The sequence below is a fragment of the Synchiropus splendidus genome, chromosome 10, assembly GCF_027744825.2.
Source record: "Synchiropus splendidus isolate RoL2022-P1 chromosome 10, RoL_Sspl_1.0, whole genome shotgun sequence".
In the NCBI taxonomy this organism is placed as follows: domain Eukaryota; kingdom Metazoa; phylum Chordata; class Actinopteri; order Syngnathiformes; family Callionymidae; genus Synchiropus; species Synchiropus splendidus.
The window spans coordinates 13479426-13500619 of NC_071343.1; the positions used below are offsets into that span (position 1 = coordinate 13479426).

Consider the following 21194-nt stretch of genomic DNA (forward strand, 5'->3'; position numbering starts at 1 on the left):
GACTTTGATATCGTTTTATTCTGAGTCTTCAACCTCTAGATGTCATAAGTGAGTTAATCTTAAAATGATTTATTGATTTATAAAATGATGATTAATTATTCACAAAAATAAATATATACCAGGTGTGTCCATCCAGTGCAATTACTTCCTGCGTCATTCATCCTCTCTTCAAAATAAAACTGCCCGGCATCAGACAGCAAAAGCAAATAATAATGTCTCCAAGGAGGTGGAGGATGGTTTCCCTGCTATTGTCTTGAAGTTCACGCGTGAAGCGACTTGTGTGTCACGAAAAGCTCCCCAAATAGCGACTCACATATTGGTGTTATTTTGAAACCGTTTCCGTCTTCTAAGGGTGTTTTAAAACCGTATTTTCGGAGGCAATAATAGCAGAGGAAAATACTTTTTCCCGACATCAGGTGAGTCTCAATTTTATCTATTTAGCAACTTCACATTTATTGCAGTGAAGTTATTTTCGTATCATGCATAAATAATTGACAAACATTGTTTATTCAAGTCAGAACACGGTCTTCTCACCTCTCTTCCAGTTACTCGGAAGAACAAAACAAATCTTTAGGAGAAAAAAAAGTCAAAGTCGAGATTTGCGGCGTATTTATCATTATCATTGTGTTAAAAAAAACCTTAGATAAACTACCCACCACTAACGCTGAACGACTAATACAAAAAATGAGGTATAAAATAGCTGTGTTTAATGGCTACGTATGGTTTTTTTCCGTCTCACGCGTGACTGAAAGGTGAAAAACTTACAAATTTGACATTTAAAAATGGATACCGCCTTATTGAGATGACAATGATTCCATTAAAGTGAGAAAATATAACGAGGTAGAACAGGCCACTTGGCTAAATAACAGCAGTAGCTAAAAGTGATACACAGGCTTATACCGAGTGGCGACTTGTAGATGGAGTTGGACAACGTATGTACCGCCCAAACCTGGAAGAGACACCCGCGACCAACATTGTTTCTGATCCTCCTGCCGTTAGTTTAGTGTTTAGAGAACAGTTTGTGTCTGAGACAGAGAGGCTCCTGCCTGTTTCTGCCCGAGTGAGGAAAGGCAGTTCTTCCTGTTTGTGACAGACAACAACAACAACAACCTGAGACAACAAAGTTGTTTTGTTTGGTGACTGCTTAAACAACTGGCTGAGACCCAGAGGGTTAATCTGAGCTGTTTTGTTCAGGTGTGTTAGTACAGATCATTATGCCATACAGTATAGTGCAATAAATTAAATTTAGAATCGTGAATTATGAAGCCAAGGTCGAACCATTCAAATGATTTGTCGTATCACGTGTGTTTATGAGTCATTTATACTTGTTGTGAGGTCCGATCAGCCATAAAATACACTCCAGGCCTTTTGCTAGCCCCATTATCTTGCTTCTTTTTTTTATTTTTTATTAATGATCTAGAGTAGAGTAGAGCCAGCCAAATTCTGCACAAACCTTAGCTCTGCATCTTTGTGTACAAAGGAAGCCAACGTAGAGAGAGAGCAAACACAGGAATTGACAAATATTTTGACAAAACATGAGTTTGTGTGTTTTTAAATTTGTAGTTTGATCTTCATAAACCGAACATTCTCGCTATGAGCAGCTTGTACGCCTTGTATCCGGCCACATTACATTTGAAACACTTGCCCGAATGTACTTTTGAGGGCGGGACACGTTGTATATTCAAAAGACTGATAAAGATATGGCATGTGGTGAACGATTAATGGTCAATCAAATTTGTTATCAAGACAAGCCTTGTTATGGCGGCACCTGACTGCAGCTAATGGACTCACGGTCATTCACCCATTTTTCTCCTCAGAAAATACTAATTTATTCAGGGAAAATAAAAGAGAAAATAAAGTCTAACAAAATAGACAAATATGAGATATAACTGGTGTATGTCTGATCTGAATTTAAATCCCAATTAAAGATTCAATAGTGAAACATTGCAGCACATGGATCTTACAGCCAAAATATCGTAGGATGTGAAGATTTAAAAAATAAAATAAAATTGATAGACTATTATTATTTTTAGCAGGCGAGGAACTATTAATATCTATACAAAAATATGGAAATAAATAAGGAATAAATTTTCTGACTAGAATTTGTACTCCTTAAAGCACAGCTGTCTCCAATTTCATATTTAAATATGGATGTGCTCCTACAGTATTTTTTCATCTCAGCACTGTTGTGACTCTGTGAAGTGCAATCATTTTGCAGTAATGATCGTTGATTTTCAGAATATCTAAAGACTCATTGGGAGGAAGAGAGGAAGACATGTTGTTGTTGGGCCCACAGCTAATAGCCTCGCGGTCATTCCACCTGTTTTACAATCCCCACTGATAACCAATAGATACAGAAGAGACTGACATCTCGATTGTAAAACTATGGACCCAAAGTATTGATGCTTCAAATATTCATTGTTCTTTTGTCTACTTTATTAGGTGTCCTGTGTATTTTTGTGCAACAAAAGAGCAAGATCGATTATTCCTTTTCTGGCGATACACACCGACCTCAATGCTGACTCACCTCTTATCAGTCTAATGGGTGTGGAGATAATATGAAAGGAGCAGTGGAGGTGACCATTCCACAAGACTGATGAGTTCAGAGTCGTTCACACCTCTGAAGAAGAAGAAGACCCTGCAGGTACAGTTAAGCTCCTTCACTTTACACTTGCAGAAACACTGCAAACACTGGGATCTGCAAGGATATTTCACCTATTTCCATACTCTTTGAAAAAAATACATGCAGAACATATGAGGTGTAATGTAGAAATAGAATCAGTTATATTTTTCCATTCAAAATTTAAAATGTTATTCCAAAAAGTTAAAACTAATTCTTCTTCTTCTTCTTTTTGTCCTTCTTCTTCTTCTTCTTATTGGCTCAAAGCAGCATTTTTATTTTACGTCCTTGTTTTCTATTTTGTTACCATATTGTTGTAATGAAAGGCACCATATGATAAGCACTGTTTGATGACCCACAATTCAGCTATGCTGGGCAATATGTATTTTTCTACCATTTACAAGCAACTTTTTGATATTTTCTTATATTTCATCAGGACACTTAACAAGGCTTGAAAAAAAATGAAGAAGTCGGGGCAGTTCAAAATAACCCCAGAGGTGGAAGAAGATGGTAGGAAAACTTTGAAATTTTGATGCAGCAAATGTATTTATTAGGTCTCCAGAAAATCGAATATTAATGTGCTTTTTTATTATTTTCTAGCGGAGAAGAAGGAAAAGTAAGTTGACAAAGTTAATTCATTTAAGGTTCATGACTTTTATTCATTCAATAACTACTGTTACAGAGCTGGAGAGAACAAGCTCAGCGTTGGATATTTTCAGTTGGTAAATAATGTAAAATAATAAATGAATTTGTAATAATCTTTTCTAACCCGCCTCCTCCACCAACTTTATATGTCCAGTTTCGTTTTGCCTCCTGCCAAGACATTGCCATGATGGTGGGGGGCAGTTTCTGTGCCCTGGTCCATGGCGCCGCCTCCCCCCTCATGCTTCTGGTCTACGGCATGATGACCAATACGTTTGTGGCGTACGAGCTCCAGATCCGGGAGCTGAAGCATCCGAACAAGACGTGCTTAAACGGCTCCATCCACTGGAGCAACGGCACCATTCATGAAATTGCTGACAATGTCACTATCCGCTGCGGGTGAGTCAAGCGGTTGAGTTTGGCATGAGAAAAAGACTAGAAGTTCTCTGGCTGGTCCGTCACATCACGCCTTGGTCAGAATGTCTCATGGGCTTTTTTGTGCAGGGTGGACATTGAAGCAGAGATGACCATGTTTGCTTACTACTATGTTGGAATTGGAGTGGGAGTTTTGATTCTCAGTTATTTACAAGTAAGTGCTGTACGCTTAGGTGCGGTGCTCACTACGTTAAATCTGCAATGTCGCCATCTAGATTTACTTCTGGGTGACTGCAGCTGCAAAACAGATCAGGAGGATCCGTAAAAGGTACTTCAGAAAAGTCATGCAGATGGAGATCGGATGGTTCGACTGCAATTCTGTGGGCGAGCTGAACACCAGGATCTCAGAGTGAGTGTACGGACCTGATCCTACTGGAGGTCTATGCAGAAACGTATTTAACAGGTGGCAGTGCATCTGCTACCTCTTTGCAGTGACATCAACAAGATCAACAACGCCATCGCGGATCAGGCCTCCATCTTTATCGAGAGGCTCTCCACGTTTTTGTTTGGCTTCATGGTTGGCTTCATCGGCGGCTGGAAACTCACGCTGGTGGTCATTGCTGTGAGCCCGCTCATCGGTGTTGCTGCTGCACTGATGGCCATGGTGAGAGCCTCAAAACGCTGTAGCTCTATTGGCATGTCTGAAGCAAATGTTTGCTGAAGAACAGTTGTGACTTTGCAGGCTGTGTCCAGACTGACTGGGCGGGAGCTGACCGCCTACGCCAAAGCAGGAGCTGTGGCTGATGAGGTTCTGTCTGCGATCAGGACAGTTGCTGCCTTTGGTGGAGAGAGCAAAGAGGTGGACAGGTAAGACCTCACACACAGACCTTAACTATTGATTATTATTTGTTTAACATGTGAGAAGGAAACAGAGTATCTAGGGGACACCACAGGGCTCAATCCTTGGCCTACTGTTCCCGTTCTGGAGAGATGTTCTAGCTGCTGCAGTTGTGTTTTGAGCCCAAGCACAAGCCCATGGAAGGGGGGATAAGATCGACCCACTGGCAACGCTGCGCTATTGTGTTAGTGTAACTGTTGTTCGGGTGTAGAGATAGTTAGTGGCCGGCCTCTCGTGTCAAAGAGGGGCCCTGAGGAGGAGAGTTTTGTCCCAATAGGAAAAAGCTGAAATGGTGAAGGTGGTACTGTGAAGACCTTGCTAACAGATATGTGTGTTCCTCCATGATGATGGGTAACAGTTCTGCTCCTTAGGCGTCTGTGTCTGACCAATGCTGCTTTCTCGTCCTCAGGTATGATAAGAACCTAGAGGAAGCCCAGAACTGGGGTGTGAAGAAAGGCTCCATCCTCGGAATATTCCAAGGTTACCTGTGGTTCATCATCTTCCTCTGTTACGCTCTGGCCTTCTGGTACGGATCCCAACTGGTCATCGACACCAAAGAGATGTCTCCGGGTACTTTAATCCAGGTAGGTCAGCTCCGGCCACTGACCTGTGTCCGTGGTGATCACGACCTCCATGATGCTCCCAGGTGTTTTTTGGAGTCCTCATGGCAGCGATGCACCTGGGTCAGGCGTCTCCTTGCCTGGAGGCCTTCGCCTCTGGACGGGCTGCAGCTAAAAGCATTTTTGCCACAATTGACCGGGTAAAATCTCATAGTCACTCGCACAAAAACACAGTGGAGCGTGTTAAAATTCAGTCTCTGACAGGTGCCGGAAATCAACTGTTTCTCCGATGATGGACGCAAGTTGGACTCACTTAAAGGCGACATTGAGTTCCACAACGTTTCATTCTTCTACCCTTCTCGACCTGAAGTCAAGGTAACGTCAGCAGGTTGTAGAAGTTGCTATAGATTTATTAAAATCCACCTTTGTTTAGATATTGGACGACCTCAGCTTGAGCGTCAAAGCAGGTGAGACGACAGCTTTTGTCGGACCCAGTGGTTCTGGCAAAAGCACCACCATCCAGCTCTTCCAGAGGTTTTATGACCCGAAACAAGGAACGGTGAGCGTCGGATCCTACTGGCAGGACCTGGTACGAAAGCAGCATTAACACCAGTCTGTCGTGTCAGGTGACTCTGGACGGCCATGACATCAGAACTCTGAACATCAAGTGGCTCCGCTCACTCATCGGTATCGTGGAGCAGGAGCCGGTTCTTTTCGCCACCACCATCGCAGAAAACATCCGCTTCGGCCGAGACGGAGTCTCCATGGAAGAGATCATCGAAGTGACTAAGCAAGCCAACGCCTACAACTTCATCATGGAGTTGCCGCAGGTACTTCACTCAGATTTGGTTTCCATTCTCGCCTTTCTGTTTCGAGCCTCACAACAAAATTTAGACATGTAAAATGCTAATTCACTTCCACTGTAGCCCCATAAACTCCATCATATCCGTCAGTGTTTTGCTATATTCTGCTGCTCCCCTCAAACCTCAAAATGTTTGGTAGGATTCCTGGAATATTCCAGGTTTCCACCTGTATTGGAAATGAATGGGAGACAGAAAAAAAACTACAGTTCTTCCATATTTTCACATAAGAGTCTAAAGGTCAAATAGGTAGTCTGCATCCAAATATCTTTCATAACGCTTTCACTTTTTCTTCAAATGAGCATCATTCATAAGTGAGAAATCCTCATTTTTACTCAGCTTTCAGTATGAGGAGGCCGTGAAATTACCTCAAACCTTTGTCTTTCTTCGCTCACTGGGGACAAACGGTGCAATGTACTAAATTTATGTTTTCCAGAACTGGAGACAAACTTGTCCTCTTACTTGTGATGCACTCAGAACAACTTTAATCCTTTCAGAATTAGTGTGAAATCATTTTCAACTCGTGACCTATTGCACACTATTTGCCATGGAGACATGAAAATTGGGTCATTAAAAAAAAAAAAAACTTTTTATGATTCATGTATTCATCTTTTTTTTAACTGGAATATTACAGTATTTCATATAAAAAATGAATTTTAAAATATGTGTTGCGCTAAAGCCAGTTTCTCAAACTTCTCCTGTCTCTTAGAAATTTAATACCCCGGTGGGAGAAGGTGGCGGTCAAATGAGTGGAGGTCAGAAACAGAGAATCGCCATCGCCCGAGCTCTGATCCGAAACCCCCGGATCCTTCTTCTGGACATGGCCACTTCCGCTCTGGACAATGAGAGTGAAGCCATAGTTCAGGAAGCTCTGGATAAGGTGCGGCACCCTTCAAGTAATCCTTATGCATCACATGACTCTTTAACTGTGAAGGTGATCCGTTTCACGCCTCCACACCCATAGGTGCGCACGGGCCGGACCACGATCTCCATCGCCCACCGTCTCTCCACCATCAGAAAGGCAGACGTGATTATCGGGTTTGAGCGAGGAAAGGCAGTGGAGCGGGGCACTCACAGTGAGCTGCTGGAGAAGCAAGGAGTCTACTTCACGCTGGTGACCCTTCAGAACCAGGGAGCGTCTGCCCCAGAACGTGGTTGGTCCTTGCTCTCACCTTATCATGATCATTTGACAGGGATGAATGCCCAAATAAAATGTGTTATTGATCTTCAGCAGATGCGATCAGTGATGTGGATGACGCAGACTTTGGTGTCAAAGTGAGGAGCATGAGTTCTGGATCCTTAAAGTCGAGCAGCAGGTGAGGACATGAAAGAAGAATAAAAAAACATTTTCTTTAATAATGTGTTTTGTTTTTTTTTAATCCAGGAGGAACTCGGCTCGTGTGCGCTCTGTGAGCAACTTATCATCGGACTGTGTGCCTGATGCATTAACTGGCAGCCTGCGATACCGGACGGAGCAGTTACCAGAAAATGTACTCATCCATTTCCTTTTTAATGTTGTTGTTGTTGATGATTGTCAGAAAGGCCTGACCGCTGTGTCCGATCCTGACAGGAGGATCAGGAAGAACACATCGAGCCGGCTCCTGTCGCACGAATCCTCAAGTACAACCAGCCAGAGTGGCCGTACATGCTGCTGGGATCTCTGGGGGCGGCGGTCAACGGTTCCGTCAACCCCATCTACGCCATCCTCTTCAGCCAGATTCTCGGGGTGGGAGCTGCCCTAACGCTCGGTCAAGTCTTTATTTTACTAACCGTTTCTTCTGATTATTTCTGACTGGCAGACGTTTGCGCTGGAAGATGTGGCGGAGCAGAGGCAGCAGATTGATGGGATATGTGTTCTGTTTTGCATCGTGGCCGTCACCAGTTTCTTCTCGCAGTTTTTGCAGGTTTGTCACGACACTCATCACAGAGGCCTGTCACGGTGTGAATGACTCAAGTGCAACTTCCAGGGGTACGCGTTTGCCAAATCTGGGGAGCTGCTGACCCGTCGACTGAGAAAGAAGGGCTTCCTGGCCATGCTGCGGCAGGAGGTCGGCTGGTTTGACGACGTCAGGAACAGCCCCGGGGCGCTGACGACCAGGCTGGCCACGGACGCCTCCATGGTTCAGGGTGTGAGTACAGGAGCGGCAGCTGCAAAGAACCCCGTGTTCCGCTCCGCTCAAGTCTTTTCTTTCAGGCCACAGGATCTCAGATTGGGATGATCGTGAACTCGCTGACCAGCATCGGAGCGTCCTTCATCATCGCCTTCTACTTCAGCTGGAAGTTGACCCTGGTGATCATGTGCTTCCTGCCCCTCATCGGACTGTCAGGTGTCTTTCAAGCCAAAATGCTGACAGGTTTTGCAAATGATGACAAGGATTCCATGGAAGCTGCTGGACAGGTATGATCTATGAAAGGGCCTGGAATATATGTGAATGAATCTTGTTTTTTTTTTTTCCCTGTGCTCATACTTTGTTTGCGTTCGCACACGCGTTCAATACTAACACACCAGGTCTCTCACACTGCGCACTCTGTCTCGAGACAAAGCTCTTTCGGCTCAAAGGTCCGACATGAGAACACAAGTAAATAAGGTTTTGGCGGTGGACTTCATCCCGGCTGGAGAGCTGACCTTGTCCTGGGAAGCTCTCCACAGGGGGGTTAGCTTCTTGCCTCAGGCGACTCGGCACTAGATGCCGGAAGATACGTGTACAGTGCCACTCCACACCAACATGATAAATACGGAGCAGTAAAGGTTCTGATGGCTGTCTGAGCAGACATCATCGTTCAAAAACAACTTTGTAAACTCCCTGAACTCTGAGGTGTGCAGCCGCAGCTGCAGCTGACTGGTGCTGGATCGCGATGTGTGCGGCTACATTACCCAGCCTAGAGTTTTCAAGCCCTTCGGTCATCGGACGGCTTGACTAAAATGACCCTGTCCCGCAGGTCTCCAGTGAGGCTCTGGGAAACATCAGGACCATCGCTGGTTTGGGCAAAGAAAATGCCTTTGTGGAGTCCTACGAAGAGCAGCTGGAAAGCCCCTTCCTCTCCGCCAAGAAGAAAGCCCACGTCTACGGGGTGTGTTTCGGCTTCGCCCAGTGCGTGATCTTCATGGCCTACGCCGCCTCCTTCAGATACGGAGGCTACCTTGTCAGCGCCGAGGGGCTGCAGTACATGCTGGTTTTCAGGTTGGTGGGCGGCCCGACTCAACTGCGATGCGATCACCGAAGCTTACCAGCTGCGGTGCGTTGTGCAGGGTGATCTCGGCGGTGGTGATCAGTGGGACGGCGCTGGGCAGAGCTTCATCCTTCACTCCAGATTATGCCAAAGCCAAAACTGCTGCTGCTCAGTTATTCAAACTCCTGGACCGGGTACCAAAAATCAGCACGAGCCCTGACGATGGAGAGAAATGGGTTTGTAGATTTAAACAATGCAAAATGACTGGACGAAGCTGTAACAAAGTTTTTTTTTTTTTAAGGATAAGTTCAGGGGTCAGATTGAATTTCTCAACTGCAAGTTCACCTATCCTGCTCGGCCTGACACTCAGGTGTTGAACGGTTTATTTGTGTCGGTGAAGCCTGGTCAGACCCTGGCATTTGTGGGGAGCAGCGGCTGCGGGAAGAGCACCAGCATCCAACTGCTGGAGCGATTTTATGACCCAGATGAGGGGCAAGTGGTGAGAAGACAGTGGAACATGTGGCTGGCGTTGAACCCCGCTGTTTTTATTCGCTTGTCTTCTGCCGACAGTTGATCGATGGTCACAACTCTCGAAGAGTCAACGTGCCCTTCCTGAGGTCTCAGATCGGCCTGGTGTCTCAGGAGCCGGTGCTGTTTGACTGCAGCATCGCGGACAACATACAATACGGAGACAACACGCGCACCATTGGCATGGAGGAGATTATCGCCGCCGCCAAAAAGGCCTACCTGCACGACTTTGTCATGACGCTGCCTAATGTAAACACAAGCCTTTCCTCTGAGCGCCAACCGAACATTGCTGATCATGGCTTCTCCTTTCTTGTGAACTTCCAGAAATACGACACTCAGGTTGGTGCACAAGGTTCTCAGCTATCAAGAGGACAAAAACAGCGCATTGCCATCGCCAGGGCCATCGTCAGAAATCCCAAAATCCTTCTGTTAGACGAGGCTACTTCTGCACTGGACACAGAGAGTGAAAAGGTGCGTTTTTACATCGAGACAAACTCAGTGGGCCTAGATCACCTGGTTCAGATCGGCTTTCTTTCTCCTGCAGACTGTCCAGACTGCCCTGGATGAAGCGAGAAAAGGCCGCACCAGCATTGTCATCGCTCACCGCCTCTCAACAATTCAAACAGCCGACATCATCGCCGTCATGTCCCACGGAATCGTCATAGAACAAGGGACACACAATGAACTCATGGCGAAGCGTGGCGCCTACTACAAGCTAGTGACCACGGGGGCGCCAATAAGTTGAAGTAGTTTCACCGTCACTTATTTTGTTTGTTTTTTTTGTCATTTTATAATTTAATTAGTTTATTCGTACTTTGTTACAGTTGAGAATGTCTAAAATGAAAGCTGAAGAAATGTGGAATATAGTAAGATAAAAAAAATTGTCCTCATAAGTAAATTAACTGTGTTTGTGAAACATAGAAAACCTCCCTAAAAAAAACAATTGATTTGTGAATCACGTCACTGGCGAGTGCTGCCACTATGTAAAGTAGAAAATATGTATGTTATTGAAATTGAATTTTTGTCGGCACAAACAATGGTGCTATCTGAACAATTTGCTGTTTGTTTAGTATTGTTATTTATAGTGATAAAAAAATTAAATGTCTCCCTTTAACAGTAACATGTATGCCCTTTTTAATGAGTGGAACTGTCGTATTATAAGTGAAGTTGTGGTTTTCTTGAGAACACGGACAGTGTTTTTAAAAAGGCTGACCATGTAGTTGAGTCAGTTCTGAGGCGAAGCTTTGTTATCTGTGGTGTTGTATCTGATGAGATTATGGAGAGTCACATGTCAGAGAGGTGGAGCTGTTGGAGCAGATAAGATGCTCACGTTTATTCGAGACACCCGACAAAGAAAAGAAACTAAATACAAAGCAGAAGCAGACAATTTCATGTATTTATTACTGATCTGGCATAATACATTTAAAGAACAGGCAAGGATTCTTGCTTGAACATTAAATCTGAATATATTTGGATTTGGATTAAAACCAACCGCAAACGTATTTATTTCACTTTGGTGTCACTTCGGAATACAATGATGCCGCTTAAAAAATAACCGGTCAGTAGATGGCAGCACAACCACGGTTGCAGTACACCAAAAAGCCGAAGAAGAAGCGTCATTTCCGCTTTGTCTTCCGTCGGACCGCGAACTTTTCAAAACGGACGTTGTGAACAGACGATTAAATGTAAGTTTTTCTCTCCAGTCTGTGACACGGTCGCTCGCAGACCTTGTAAACTACCTCGGCAGTGCTTCTCGCAGTTATTTGAGTCGTGTTTGTGTCTATGTAGGACTTGAGACTTGTTAAGGGTCGCAGTTTGTCTATACATTTCATAACCAATTGTGACGATCAGCTTGATCTGTTGTTGCCGTTCCTTGTTACGTGCAGTCAGTCGTTGACATTTATGCGACTAGCTGTTTGACTTGCGTTAAGTTGGCTCGATATTGGCAGATTCCACTTCTGCGGGTTGAGTCCTGAAGCCAATAATACAAACGAACACCGCAACATTCAACTCTAGCTAAGGACTACACCATATTTCTTGGATAAAAAAAATCCGTCATTCGTTCTTAAGAAGCGAAAATATAGACTCGGGTCTATGACAGTCGCAGCGCCAGTTAAGGGACCGAAAAAAACGTAAAATAACCTCGTCGTATTTCATGAACGGCACTACTGATCACCACGTTCAGGTCACTTACAAAGGCTCCCCCCATGGTGTTAATACAGCGAGTAGTTTGTCAAGTTTCTCGTTTTCAATATTTTAAATAAAATATAAATATGTAAATATTTTTCATCAGCTTTTCACACACACACACACACACACACACACACACACATATATATATATATATATATACACTTTTTAATTTTATTATTGTAGGAAATAGTTCGATGTCTTCGCAGTTAACTCTTCCTACCAATTGTGTCCGTTGTTCCAGGTGGTTGTCAATAAAGAAACTTCAACATACCAATAATCAGTCTGGTTTATTCTCAGCGTAGCAAACAATCAGCCAAGGCAAAATACAGATCGATCCGGGCTCTTCTCTGGGTAGAGTCTGCAGCACAACGAGAGTCGTGACTTACAGGTCAGACACCAGTAGAAGCACACATCGAGATGACCACTTCTCCTTCTTATACTATTCAAGGTGTTGTCTTCAGTAACTTTCCACTTGGGTGTTGGCGGTTTCGAGGTGGCGGTTGCTGTTCTCCTTTTTGGTCTGGTCAGCGGGTCATCCTGAGTGCAGACGTCTGTTTTTCCATCGATTGATCAACTTCTGCAAATCTGTAAATAATTCTGCACATGCTGCAAATGTTTGATTAAAACATACTCACGTTGCAGAGACACATGCACCATGTGTCCCCTGTACTTCATTAGTATCACACAATATAATCAATCTATTCCCTTTATTATTTATATTTTACATGTATATTTTTACAAAAAAAAGATTTTTTACAATTACATGAGCCTTGGAATTACGGAGCGGTTACAAAATATGTATGGAAAACCTAATGAAAATATTTATAAAAAATACTGAGAACAGAAATTTGAGAAACTACTTGCTGTAGTAGCACCATGGGGAGGTCCTTTATAAGTGACATGAATATGGTGTCTGTCAGTCCTGTAATTACAGAGCTATTACAAAATATGAATGGAAATTTGATGAGATATTTGTGGAAAAATATTGAGAACAGAAACTATTTGCTGTAGTAACACCAGGGCGGCCCTCTTCAAGTGATGTGAATTTGCTAAACATTAGCTATGTTCAGATGTTTTTAATACGTGTCGGTAATTCGAGGACGGTCCCTTGAGCTAGAGCTCTGCGTAGTTCATCCCGACAGCACCACGGACGTTTTCGTTTAAAATCCGACTGTAGTCGATAGAGCACGTAGCAGTGACTCGTAAGAGCTGAGACATGTGTCCTAAAATGTTATTGATTTATTAACCCGTGAAAGTCGAATCTGTCAATATCACGCCAGCTTCTTATTTGGTGCTTCGTCTTTTTTTTATCGTTTCTCCATGAGCCAGAATTTGAGTCACAACGAGTGGCCACACTTGTTCAGGTAACACACTGGAAGATGAAAATGTGTCCCTTTTCTGCAGACCTGCGCACATGGCGTCCATCGAAGATCATGACATGATTGATGGCTTCATCAAAGAGTTGGAGGACTTCCACAACCAGCAGCAGACGGTGAATGGGGAGATCATGGACTCCGTCACAGAGCTGTGTCAGTCTCACAGGCACTTTGTGAAGTCTGCTCTGGGTAAAGTGACCAATTCTCGCTTCATATTCTGTGTTGATATGGTTCAGCTTCATACATTCAAGTCATTTTCTCCCTTTGCAGATGCAGGTTTTGCAAAATGCAAGGATGATGACGTCATGTTTGTCAAGATCGAATCGTATAAAAAGGGTAAAAGCCAAAGCAGTTTGTTGAACATTGAAGTGTTTGTTGGTGATGCAGTTCAATAACGTCCGCAGAGTCTCAGCAAAAAGGCGGCCTGTTGAACGAAAAGTACACGGCTGTCGCGGATGTCGTGTCTGAGATTCAACACAAGGATGCGTACAAGGACAAGCTGATCCAGGAGATTGAGAAACTCAAAGGAGATCAGGCCACCAGGAGAGAGAGTGAGCTGATGTTCTCAGGCAGGTTTGGTTGCGTGGAGTGGTCTCGTGGTTGACGGAGGTCTCTCTTCTCAGTGATCCTGTCACAGACCAAAGCAAACAAGAACAAACTAAAGAATCTGCAGAAAGCCAGAACTGTCTTTGAGAACCATTTGGGTTTGGAGATTCGAAAGATCCGTGAAAAGACACAAATGGATGCAGGTGTGACTTTTTTTTTTTTTTTTCATTTGCTAATTTTGAATTGAAGTGATGAAAGCATGAGTTCCAATGGCTTCTTTATTGAAGGTGAAAAGCTGCAGTTTGTGTACCGGAACATCAACCCTGCCAACCTCGACAGCGCCTACGTGGTCACCATGGGCCTCCGAAAGGACGGAGCGTATCAGCGTAAGACAGAACACCTGGTTGTGTTCTTCCTCTCTGTGTCACTCATCGTCTTGTTCATTGCAACTTTCTGAGTCTCTGCACTTGAATGTGCTCTTCTCTCAGTCATGTCCAGTGACCCTCAGCTGGAGTGTTTGCCAGACTTGGAAAAACACCTGCAGGAGACCAACAACTTACCGGTGTTCCTGGCAAACTTGAGGAAAGCCTTCATCTCAGTCGCCCAGGAGGGAAAGAACTTTTAAAGACGCATATCTTTTAATTGAATTGTTGTAGCTTCTGCTCAGTCATGTTTTAGATTGTGACTTGTTTGTAGTTTCTGATTTACCTTTTGTTCACTAGAAAACTGCTCATAGAGAGCAAGCACGATTCAATCTAAGGTATTTACATCAGCTCAGATTTCTCTGCTCACTATGGCATTTATAAAATGCCGCTTTCCAACTGCTCTGCTGCTCACTTTTGTACATACAAATAAAAAGTCAAACGTTTATGTGTGTGTAAACTTGGGCAGCTCTTCCACGTAGCTCGATGGGAAATGTCCCTCCAGTCCGTTGAGGGCGCCGAACCACCAGCCACCGTCGTGCTTTGAGTAAACCTCCAGGACGTCGCCTGAGAAACGGTCACCGTGAACATGTGTGACGTCCACTTCATTGTGATCTGTGTTTACCTTCTTTTAGCGTCAACTCGTCCTTCTCCTCCGGCGTGAAGTCGTACATGGCTCTGCACCGTGCCACACTGCGCAGCTCGGAACTTTCCCCCGCTGAAAGTGGAAGTCGTTGTCACCGGTGTTGCTCTATATATTGCCAGATATAAAGTCATCTGCAAAGTCACCTGCTGCCGGGTCTTGACGTTTGACAGGCAGAACTCCACACACTTTCTTTCCACTGTGTGTCGTGGCAATGGCGGAGACCTGGCGAGTGAGTCGTGGTGTCTGTGTCACGGCATGAACGGGTCCTTTGTATATGATGGAAGCTCGCAGCGACTGCCTGGATCGGAACGGCGTCTTCCTCAGTTTGACTGGACGGGTCAAACGGATCATGCTGTGCTCAAATTCCTTCAAAACACAAAGCAAAACGCTGTTACTTTAAAGCGTGTTATAACGGAATGTGACCTGCAGCTCGCTCATATTCCTGAGCTGTGCGGCTGCGCTTCACGTAATAATCACTAGATGGCGCCAAATCGCTGTTGAGCTTTTTTCCCTCCCATAAGTTGTACAGCCTTTTTAAGAACCATCCTCTCAGAGCTGATCTTCCCAATAAACTGTGGTGATGATCATCAGAGAAGACACCGTACCTTGTCTTTCCACTTGACTATTCTGTCACTGAAGCGATGCAAGGGTCTGGGTTTGCCGTCCATCTCAGACAGAGATGAAGACAGCTTGTGAAGCGTACCCTCGAGGAGATCCAGTTTTAGAGAATACTGTGGCAGTAGAACATATTTATACACCTCAGCAAGTTATGCGAGTAAATAGGCAGCAACTTTCATACTAACCTCATCCAGCTGCTGCTCGGTGTCTTCCAGGTTCCTCTGATTTGAAAACGACGGGTTTGCTGAGTAAACCTTCATCAGCTTTTCTATACCTATAAAGCCAATATTTCTCATCAACACGGTGGCCATGATAAATGTCACTTCATTCTCCTTTCAGGGGTCACCACAGCAGATCATCTTCCTCCATCTTCCTGGCCTTCCTCTCCACCTTCTGCCTGGCAGTTCCAACCTCAACATCTTCCTACCAATGTACTGGCTCTCTCTCCTCTGTACATGTCCAAACCATCTCCATCTAGCCTCTCTGACTTTGTCTCCTAAACACCTGACCACATGTGCTGTCCCTCTGATACACTGCTTCCTGATCCTATCCATCCTGCTCACTCCCAGAGAGAAGCTCAGCATCTTCATCTCTGCTACCTCCAGCTCTGCCTCCTGTCTTTGTCTCCTCAGTGCCACTGTTTCCAAACCATACAACATTGCTGGCCTCACCACCCTTTTGTAAACTTTCCCTTCCATCCTCGCCGACACCCTTTTGTCACACATCACACTTTTCTCCAATGATTCCATCCTGCCTGCACCCGCTTCTTCACCTCTTTTTCACACCCTCCTTCACCCTGGACAGTTGAGCCTCAGTACTTAAAATCCTCCACCTTCTTTATCTCTGCATCATGTAACTTCACCTGTCCACTTGGCTCCCTCTCAATCACACACATGTATTCCGTCTTACCGCGACTAACCTGCATTCCTCTCCTTTCTAAGACATACATCCACCTCTCCAGCTTATCTTCACTTCATCAATTGTTTTAAAAAAAATATTGCACTTGCCTTCACACTCCTTCCTCGTTTTCGACATTGTGTCCTCCAAACGATGGAGCTTCATTTTGATGGACTCTCTTCTCCTGTCTTTGACCATGAACGTTTTGCTGTCCTCCTCCTGCAGAAACATCAAGTTCACTTCAGCTGGTGAATTTTACTCTTAATTATAGTAGTATAGTGTAGTATAACACCCAAGTTTGCTGGTGCTCAAGACTCCTTTGGCACGGAAACAAGTGTCTTAGACATGCAGGAATACTCAGTAGTGTTTTCTTTGCCAAAAGGTTTGTTAGTAAAACCATATATATATATATATATATATATATATATATATATATATATACACACACACATTTACTTATACTTACAAAGTAATCGAGCATCAGAAACTCAGCCACATAGTCCTCTGACATGATGTTGTTCTCCTTCACCAGCGTCTTTATGTCCTGGTCCATGTCCACCCTCTTGACCACCTGCTCCACCTGGTGTTGACCCTGACAGCCACAGGAGTCACGTTGGTGATGAAGTCAACATCAGCTGTAGTGTTGAAGCGTAGGAAGGCTCCTTACGTGCACGAGGGCCTGAGCAAAACTGGCCAGATGGAGGTTATATCTGCTCAGGACGTTGGAGAGAACCTCGATCCGCTCCTTCTCCAACTCCAGCGTGATCTTGGGAGGGACATAAAACAGCATATTTCTGCTGAGGATGTCAATAGATTAATGTCTTTGATCACAATTTTAGAGTAACACACTGAGTATTCAGATTTTGTATCTGTTCTACAGGTAACATAAAGGAAGATGCCATCAACAAAAGAGTGGCCACGACTGCTTCCCTCATGCAAACTATTGTTTACTGCAACATTATACTGTAACAAGTCAGGCACTAAATGCACTAAATTAAAGTAAGTAGTGATGAGTCGATGAGGTATCATGAAACAGTATTGCAGGGTCGATGAAACAGTGTTTCAGAGGCCACTAGATGGAGCTCTTGGTTTACAAAAGATGTGAGGTTTCATCGCTTTAGTTGTTCAAGTCCAAACCTTTCTTCAGCAGACGGTGCCCTCTGGTGGCCTCTGAAAGTCAAGACACTGTTTCATGAAACCCCATCATCCCTCAATACTGTGTCATGAAACCCCGTCCACCCATCTAAGCATTACTGGCCACTCTTGTGTTGACAAAATCTTCCTTTTGGGGTTTAAAAGGTTTTACATTTGATGTGAGATCGAAATACACCTCTAATACTTTACCCCACACATAAAGGGCAAACGAACAAAAACTTCACAGAAATGTTTAAGACATTGAGGACGTAAGATTGTTGATCATGCTCACATCTTTTGGATCTGCTCAAAAATACAGGTCTTCCTGAAGAAGGTTAGATCAACAGTGGAGAAAATATTTGGATATAAGATTCAACGTGATGTAAAACTACTTCTTTTTGGTCTCATGGAGGATGATGCGATCTGTCAAGAGGATGTGTACCTGTGCAAAGTGCTATTAATTGCTTACAATGGATAAATGTTGTGAGGAGAAATTTTCGACATGGAACACTTTCCCTCAGATAATAGAAGAAATGGTGCGTGTACAAAGAAAGAGAAGACGCCATGGACACAAGAATGTAATGACAGCTTTGGACTACCATTAAGATTTATTGTTAAGATGTTGAGACCCCTTTAGTAGAATTTTGTATGTTTTTTTCCATTTTATTTGTCACTATTCCTTCACCTTTTTATTTTGTCTGGGTTTGTTCTGACCCCCATGTATGTGTATAGCTGTGTGAGCAAAATACGGATACGGATACTTTCGCTGCAAAGGAGCCCTCTATGCTGGGATTTTGATGTTCGAGTTTTCATCTTTTTTGTTTGTCAAAATGTATTGAAATATGACTCCAATGTCTGCATTCATTTTGAGCTCCGCCTTTTAAGGTAGGCTCTTAAGGAGGACTGTGAAGGATGTGAAAATCCAACACATGGCCACCCGATTGGAGACTTATGATGGGGAAAAAATCCTGCTTTAGTTCGATACATGGAGATCAAAAATCTTAATATAGTGACAGCACAAATTTCTCATTCAATCACAGATTAAACTGCCACAGTAAAGAGCCATTGGTTTTTCTTTTAGGGGTGCAGCCACCTGCAGGAGGTCCTGTCTCACCTGGTGGCAGTTCTTCAGTGTGTTCTCCCACTTGAGCCTCATCTGGTGACCCACCATGTTGATGTCGAAATACTGCTCGTCCACCTGAGTCTGCAGCTCTGCCGACTTGCTCAGCCTGTTGAGCATCTGCCATTGAGCAGAGGAAGCATTTATGTCTCTGTGGTGGTAAACAGCAAACACTTTGGTTACAGGACAAACCTTCTGTTTGACTTTCTCTGTGCAGATGGGTTTTCTGTTTTCTAGATAGTTGAACAGCCCCTCGTGTTCCCTTGTTATTCCCATCAATTTCTTCTTTGTCTTGGGCAGGAAATTATTTAAAAAAAAAACATGATTCATTAGTTTTTTCTGGCAAATATCAGCAGCACCGGAGGTGGTCAGATCACAGCTCTGTTTTAAATCTGCGCCTGGTATAAGAGCCTGAGATGAATTGGAAAGAAAGGCTATTAAGTGAGAAAGATTAATGAACTGCCTGAGGAAATGGAAGGGAGATAGATATGACTAAGCAGCTGAAAGGTAAGTCTTGTTTTCACCCTGCTTTTCATTTTAATCACCCATTTTTTTGTGAAACTCCCCTTTTTATATTTTGCTTTTATGCTTGGAAAAATGATTCAAACTTGTGTAACTCATTCTAATGTCACTTTAAATAAACTTTTAATAAACAGATGTGTGTGTTTCTGAACAGCTGAACAAAAGTGAGGAGGAGGCAGCACTGTGTGTGTTTTATATGACACCAATAAATGAGATAATGTTAAATCACACTGTGTGCCAACGTTACATAAGCGTAGCAGCACGCTAATATGAAGTCATGTTTACAACACTTGAGGATGAATAAAATAGTTTAACCACCATCTCTGTTCTTTTCAGAGCTGGATATGGCGCGTCATAAATGGTATTATGTAACCAGAGGCGGTGCCCTCACACCAGGAGGAATAGAAGACTTGATAAATGATGGAATGTTTCCTACCATCAGTCTTTTTTTTTACCTTCAGCTGGTCGCTCCAGTTGGTGGCCACCAGTTTTGCCGCTCTCTCAATGGTGCCGTCGAGCTTTTTCAAAAGAGAAATTTGTGAACACCAGAGCTTTGATTTCAAACACAACACCTACAGGTCTCTTTCTTTTGCCTTGTTCGTCCAGAACCTGGCGGATCTCAAGAATGGCTTCCTGCTGAAACGCATTTCCGAGCGATCTGCCAAGGAAGCAGAGAAGATGAGAGTTGCTTTTGCCACATGCGGGTACGAATGAATAATGAAAGTCACCTGTGGGCATCTGCTCGCGAAAACATCTCGTCCGACACGTGGCACCAGGCGCTGTATGTGGAGCTGAAGAGGAGTTAAATAAGTGACTGCAAGTGTGACTGAACACTGCGATGTTTGGGATGAAATGACACAAGACACACCGGGAATCAGGGATTCAGTTCCCAATTTTAAATTTCAAATTGTGTCCATGTTTACATTGCCATTTAAAGTAAAAATGATGTCCTCTCTGTTTGGTCACAATATATCTTCGCAATATTTGAAAAATAAAGTTGATTTTTTAAAGTATACTATGATGTGACTTACATTTTATATTTTAGCCTTTAAAAAACGCAGAAATGATGGTCTCCTATTGATATATATATATATATATATATATATATATATATATATATATATATATATATATATATATATATATTTTCTTCTATTCAGGGATTCAGTTTCCAATTTTAAATTTCAAATTGTGGCCAATTTGTGGCCATTGTCTTTCTGAGTGAACAAAACAATTAGCATTAGCAAACAAAAAGTTGCTAATGCTACTTTCAGGAAGCATGTTACGGTTATTTAACAAGAGGGGGCGTTGAAAACAATCCTCTTTTGAAGACAAACACATTACATATTGACGTTATTGAACTTTGGCATGCGACATCGTTGTCAAGCTCCTTACTTGTTTGGCATTTCCTTGGCGACCTTCATCAACTTGCCAGCGAGTTTCTGCAAGCCTTTACTGTACGTGTGCTCCAGTTCAGCCCTGACATAAGCAGACAGACAGTCTCAACAGGGACGGGTCGTCACGAACGCACCGCGGCGAAGAGCGTCACCTTTGCTGAAGCACCGTCATCAGCTCTTTGCAGAAGTTGTCTCCATCTTTGGAGCAACACTTGACCTTCTCGTACAGCTCATTGTACTGGAAGACAACACACCTGAGCCCTGATCCAGGTAAAACCACGATAAACGCAGTGATACTCACAGAGCAGCTGCTGGCGTAGTCCTTCATTTTTCCAAGACTTGAGGCGGTTGGTGGACTTCGGACCCGGATCTGTCAATACCTCCTCCCGAAGTCATTCGTCTGGAACACGCCTGAGTTGTGACGGCGGAAAATCACTGTCGCTGGTTGCAGAGAAAACAATCATTCAATGGACGCGGATTAATATAATACAATCATTAAACTGTTTTGCATTGAATAACAGTTTTTTTTTTAATTAAATAATATTCGAGGAGAAAAGCAGCCCATGTGACTATAAACAAGAATGAAATGTGATCGTGTTAGAGCTGGAAAACTTGTCAGCAAACAGTTAATATTTACACCCTCAGCAAAAGTCAGAGCTGCGGGCCGCC

The 21194-nt window shown here is 43.6% G+C and overlaps 3 protein-coding genes across 5 annotated transcripts; 2 read left to right on the forward strand and 1 right to left on the reverse strand.

Moving 5' to 3' along the window:
* Window positions 1-282: 282 nt before the first annotated feature.
* abcb11a (ATP-binding cassette, sub-family B (MDR/TAP), member 11a) lies at window positions 283-10757 on the forward strand. Of its 2 annotated transcripts, none has more exons than XM_053877111.1 (29): window positions 283-416; window positions 2443-2644; window positions 3057-3130; window positions 3221-3236; window positions 3303-3342; window positions 3420-3661; window positions 3767-3851; window positions 3913-4046; window positions 4130-4301; window positions 4380-4504; window positions 4945-5119; window positions 5182-5295; window positions 5360-5470; window positions 5529-5654; window positions 5722-5925; window positions 6665-6835; window positions 6920-7109; window positions 7187-7271; window positions 7340-7445; window positions 7526-7681; window positions 7755-7859; window positions 7923-8084; window positions 8150-8353; window positions 8896-9137; window positions 9206-9362; window positions 9428-9625; window positions 9697-9903; window positions 9979-10125; window positions 10199-10757. In XM_053877111.1, exons 3-29 carry the CDS (start codon window positions 3082-3084, stop codon window positions 10397-10399), a joined length of 3924 nt encoding a protein of 1307 aa, XP_053733086.1. In that variant the 5' UTR covers window positions 283-416; window positions 2443-2644; window positions 3057-3081; the 3' UTR covers window positions 10400-10757. The 2 variants fall into 2 exon arrangements, with proteins under 2 accessions (XP_053733086.1, XP_053733087.1); XM_053877112.1 differs by having other exon boundaries at window positions 7190-7271.
* Window positions 10758-11264: 507 nt separating this feature from the next.
* Window positions 11265-14650, forward strand: spc25 (SPC25 component of NDC80 kinetochore complex). The gene is made up of 7 exons (XM_053877115.1): window positions 11265-11339; window positions 13252-13412; window positions 13494-13559; window positions 13628-13774; window positions 13847-13972; window positions 14057-14155; window positions 14258-14650. The coding sequence occupies exons 2-7, from the start codon at window positions 13262-13264 to the stop codon at window positions 14392-14394; spliced, it is 726 nt and encodes a 241-aa protein (XP_053733090.1). The 5' UTR covers window positions 11265-11339; window positions 13252-13261; the 3' UTR covers window positions 14395-14650.
* nostrin (nitric oxide synthase trafficking) lies at window positions 13947-20947 on the reverse strand. 2 transcript variants are annotated; one of them, XM_053877113.1, is made up of 16 exons: window positions 20827-20947; window positions 20678-20763; window positions 20524-20607; window positions 19857-19919; window positions 19705-19786; window positions 19584-19646; window positions 18799-18897; window positions 18601-18726; window positions 17020-17118; window positions 16819-16944; window positions 16463-16571; window positions 15641-15729; window positions 15443-15568; window positions 14981-15203; window positions 14817-14909; window positions 13948-14758 (listed from the first exon to the last, which is right to left on the reverse strand). In XM_053877113.1, exons 1-16 carry the CDS (start codon window positions 20851-20853, stop codon window positions 14637-14639), a joined length of 1617 nt encoding a protein of 538 aa, XP_053733088.1. In that variant the 5' UTR covers window positions 20854-20947; the 3' UTR covers window positions 13948-14636. The 2 variants fall into 2 exon arrangements, with proteins under 2 accessions (XP_053733089.1, XP_053733088.1); XM_053877114.1 differs by lacking the exon at window positions 19857-19919 and having other exon boundaries at window positions 13947-14758.
* Window positions 20948-21194: the final 247 nt, after the last annotated feature.

Bases quoted from the DNA above. Each gene is read 5' to 3' on its own strand.
- abcb11a (XM_053877111.1), top strand. From the start codon at position 3,082: ATGAAGAAGTCGGGGCAGTTCAAAATAACCCCAGAGGTGGAAGAAGAT. The intron at 7,446-7,525 runs GTACTCATCCAT...CGATCCTGACAG, and splicing joins CGGAGCAGTTACCAGAAAAT to GAGGATCAGGAAGAACACAT. The intron at 9,363-9,427 runs GTTTGTAGATTT...TTTTTTTTTAAG, and splicing joins CTGACGATGGAGAGAAATGG to GATAAGTTCAGGGGTCAGAT.
- spc25 (XM_053877115.1), top strand. From the start codon at position 13,262: ATGGCGTCCATCGAAGATCATGACATGATTGATGGCTTCATCAAAGAG. The intron at 13,775-13,846 runs GTGAGCTGATGT...CTCTCTTCTCAG, and splicing joins TCAGGCCACCAGGAGAGAGA to TGATCCTGTCACAGACCAAA. The intron at 14,156-14,257 runs GTAAGACAGAAC...CTCTTCTCTCAG, and splicing joins AAAGGACGGAGCGTATCAGC to TCATGTCCAGTGACCCTCAG.
- nostrin (XM_053877113.1), bottom strand. From the start codon at position 20,853: ATGAAGGACTACGCCAGCAGCTGCTCT. The intron at 20,764-20,826 runs GTGAGTATCACT...GTTGTCTTCCAG, and splicing joins ACTACGCCAGCAGCTGCTCT to TACAATGAGCTGTACGAGAA. The intron at 16,572-16,818 runs GTAAGTATAAGT...ATGTTTCTGCAG, and splicing joins TTCTGATGCTCGATTACTTT to GAGGAGGACAGCAAAACGTT.